The sequence below is a fragment of the Solanum tuberosum genome, unplaced genomic scaffold (genome assembly GCF_000226075.1).
Source record: "Solanum tuberosum cultivar DM 1-3 516 R44 unplaced genomic scaffold, SolTub_3.0 scf00384, whole genome shotgun sequence".
Classification (NCBI taxonomy): Eukaryota; Viridiplantae; Streptophyta; class Magnoliopsida; order Solanales; family Solanaceae; genus Solanum; species Solanum tuberosum.
In genome coordinates this window covers 57,380-60,106 of record NW_006239308.1, presented here as the reverse complement: position 1 = coordinate 60,106, position 2,727 = coordinate 57,380, and the positions used below count along the sequence as shown (strand labels likewise).

General features: G+C 29.3%; 1 protein-coding gene across 1 annotated transcript in view; it reads right to left on the bottom strand.

The window, feature by feature from the left end:
- Window positions 1-1,222: 1,222 nt before the first annotated feature.
- Window positions 1,223-2,727, bottom strand: part of LOC102594515 (geraniol 8-hydroxylase-like) — a 3,816-nt gene continuing 2,311 nt past the window's right edge. Inside the window, exon 2 of the mRNA XM_006362137.2 lies at window positions 1,223-1,979. Within this exon, the coding sequence (XP_006362199.2) occupies window positions 1,386-1,979 (594 nt within the window). The 3' untranslated portion in view covers window positions 1,223-1,385. The remainder of the gene's footprint in view (window positions 1,980-2,727) is intronic.

Sequence of the window (2,727 nt, the reverse complement as noted above, 5' to 3'; positions counted from 1 at the left end):
TGATCAATTTAAATGATATAATTCATTCCATTAAGTAGCACTCATTAATGAATATCTAAAACAAATTATAAAACTTTCATATAATATATTAAATTAAAGTTAATAGTTAAGGTTTTGAGTATGGATAGTAAGAAAAATATATACACCTTCTTATCAAATTTATGATCAATTTAAATGATATAGTTCATTCCATTAAGTAGCACTCATTAATGAATATCTAAAATAAATTATAAAACTTTCATATAATATATTAAATTAAAGTTAATTATTAAGGTTTTGAGTATCGATAGTAATAACAAAAATATATACACCTCCTTATCAAGTTTCTGATCAATTTAAATGATATAATTCATTCCATTAAGTAGCACTTATTGGTGAATATCTAAAATAAATTATAAAACTTTCATATAATATATTAAATTAAAGTTAATTATTAAGGTTTTGAGTATCGATAGTAATAACAAAAATATATACACCTCCTTATCAAGTTTCTGATCAATTTAAATGATATAATTCATTCCATTAAGTAGCACTTATTGGTGAATATCTAAAATAAATTATAAAACTTTCATATAATATATTAAATTAAAATGAAAAGGAAACTTGTGCATGAATGTTTTCGTGTTCACGCAGTTTAAGAAAAGATTGAAACAAAAAATCATTATGTTATCACATATATAACTTAGTTCCTATATAAAAAGGATAAAATTTAAAATCGGAAGTTAAAACAAAGATATCAAATAATGAGGTGAAAAGATTATGAGATTTTATGAATTTATTGATAAAAAATACTCTCAAAGAAATAATAATAAAAAATATACCATAAAAATTTTATTTATATAAATTATATTAATATATAATAAAATCAATAACAATAATTTAAATAATTTGGGGCCTTCAAATTTTTGAGGCCTAAGGCAATGGCCTCACTGGCCATGCCTTAGAGCCGCCCCTGAGTCAGACTATTATTAATATATAAAAATCATTATATATGTATGCTTTTTTTTTTGGTAATATACACATGATATAAGTTTTTATATCTAAAATATACCATATATTTTATGGCAAAAGTTGAAGTAGTTTTATGTTGAAAAAATTGGTTATTTTATGTCATAATTGATAGCGATGAAGGCGGAGAAGGGAAAAAAACATATTAACGAGCGATGATATATAAAAAACTAAAAAACATTTTCATAACCCCTTCTTTACCACTAAACGTCAATCAGTTTTGATAGGAGGTTAACAAGTTAATATACATATATATTTATTACAGGGTCTATGGAAAACCTATGTATTCGTAGACTCTACTTTATTAAGTTTTTGCTACTTCCATGCCAATTGAAACAGTGCTTCATGTCCAATTTGATCCATATATAGCCCTATAGTTAAATCGGAACAAGTCGTAGAGGACGTAATTTGCCTACTATAAGACCACTTTTCTCCTCCGCATCCAAATCATCGTCGCCTTCAACAACCCAATCAAATGAATTCAACAACGAACCCAACATTATGGGAACTGTCCTCATAGCCAAAGATATGGCAGGACACATTCTTCGACCAACACCAAAAGGAATAAGCTTAAAATCATCTTGACCACGAATATCCATAACATTAGAACCCCAAAACCTTTCAGGCTTAAATACCAAAGGATCCTCCCAAATAGTAGGGTCACGACCAATTGACCATATATTTATTATCACTTGTGAACCCTTTGGGACAAAGTAGCCACAAAGTTCAAATTCTTGCTCGGCCTTGCGAGACAAAAGAGGAACAGGCGGGTGAATCCGCAATGTCTCTTTCAAAATGCAATGCATATAAGGAAGCCGAACGAGATCAGCTTCCTTTATTACCTCTTTCTTGCCAACAACTTGTGCGAGTTCCGCTTTAGCCTTTTTCATTGCGTGTGGATTTTTCATCAGCTCTAGCATTGCCCATTCTAATGTAGCGGAACTCGAATCAGTTCCCGCAATGAAAAGATCCTGCAGTATATGTGTAGATGTAGCCACTCAAAAACAGAAAATATGCTGAAGAAATATTCAAAAACGTAATGATCTCTCTGTTTCAATTTTATATATGATGTAGTTAGACTTGGATGTATAGAACATGAAATTTTAATTGAATAAAGAAAAGAAATTTTTTGAAACGCTAAGGGCTAAGTGATCTAACTTCATATATTCTAGATAAGAAATCTAAATGGAAGGAATGAAAAAACATCTAAATTAAAAGGGACCATATTGCTTATTGGTGCTTTTTTTCCCTTTAGCGTCAAAACTTGGATCACTTAGCTATATAAATACGTATATCAAGTTTACTTTGTTATGTTTATCAAAATCACTGCTTATTTTTAGTTGACTTTTTTCACAATAAAATGTTATGAATCCAATGAAGATAAAATGGAGATAAGGTTATTAAATAGTTGTCAAATGTGACTTCTTTTTGGGACCCAACTATAATTGGATATATGGATAGAATAGGGTGATGGATGACGTAAGAGGGAAGGACCACCCCGTGCTTTCGAGACTTAAAAAATGGGGGAAACTATATAAATTGGACCAATCAAGTAAAGTATTTGGCCAAATTGGACCTAATCCAATATATTTATCCTGATTGGATCTACGGTCCAAACTATTTACCTGACTGCTCCTTGTTCAATTCAAGGAACCACTACTTCTTATCCTTAATACCATCAGATATATATATATATATACATATATATATATATATATA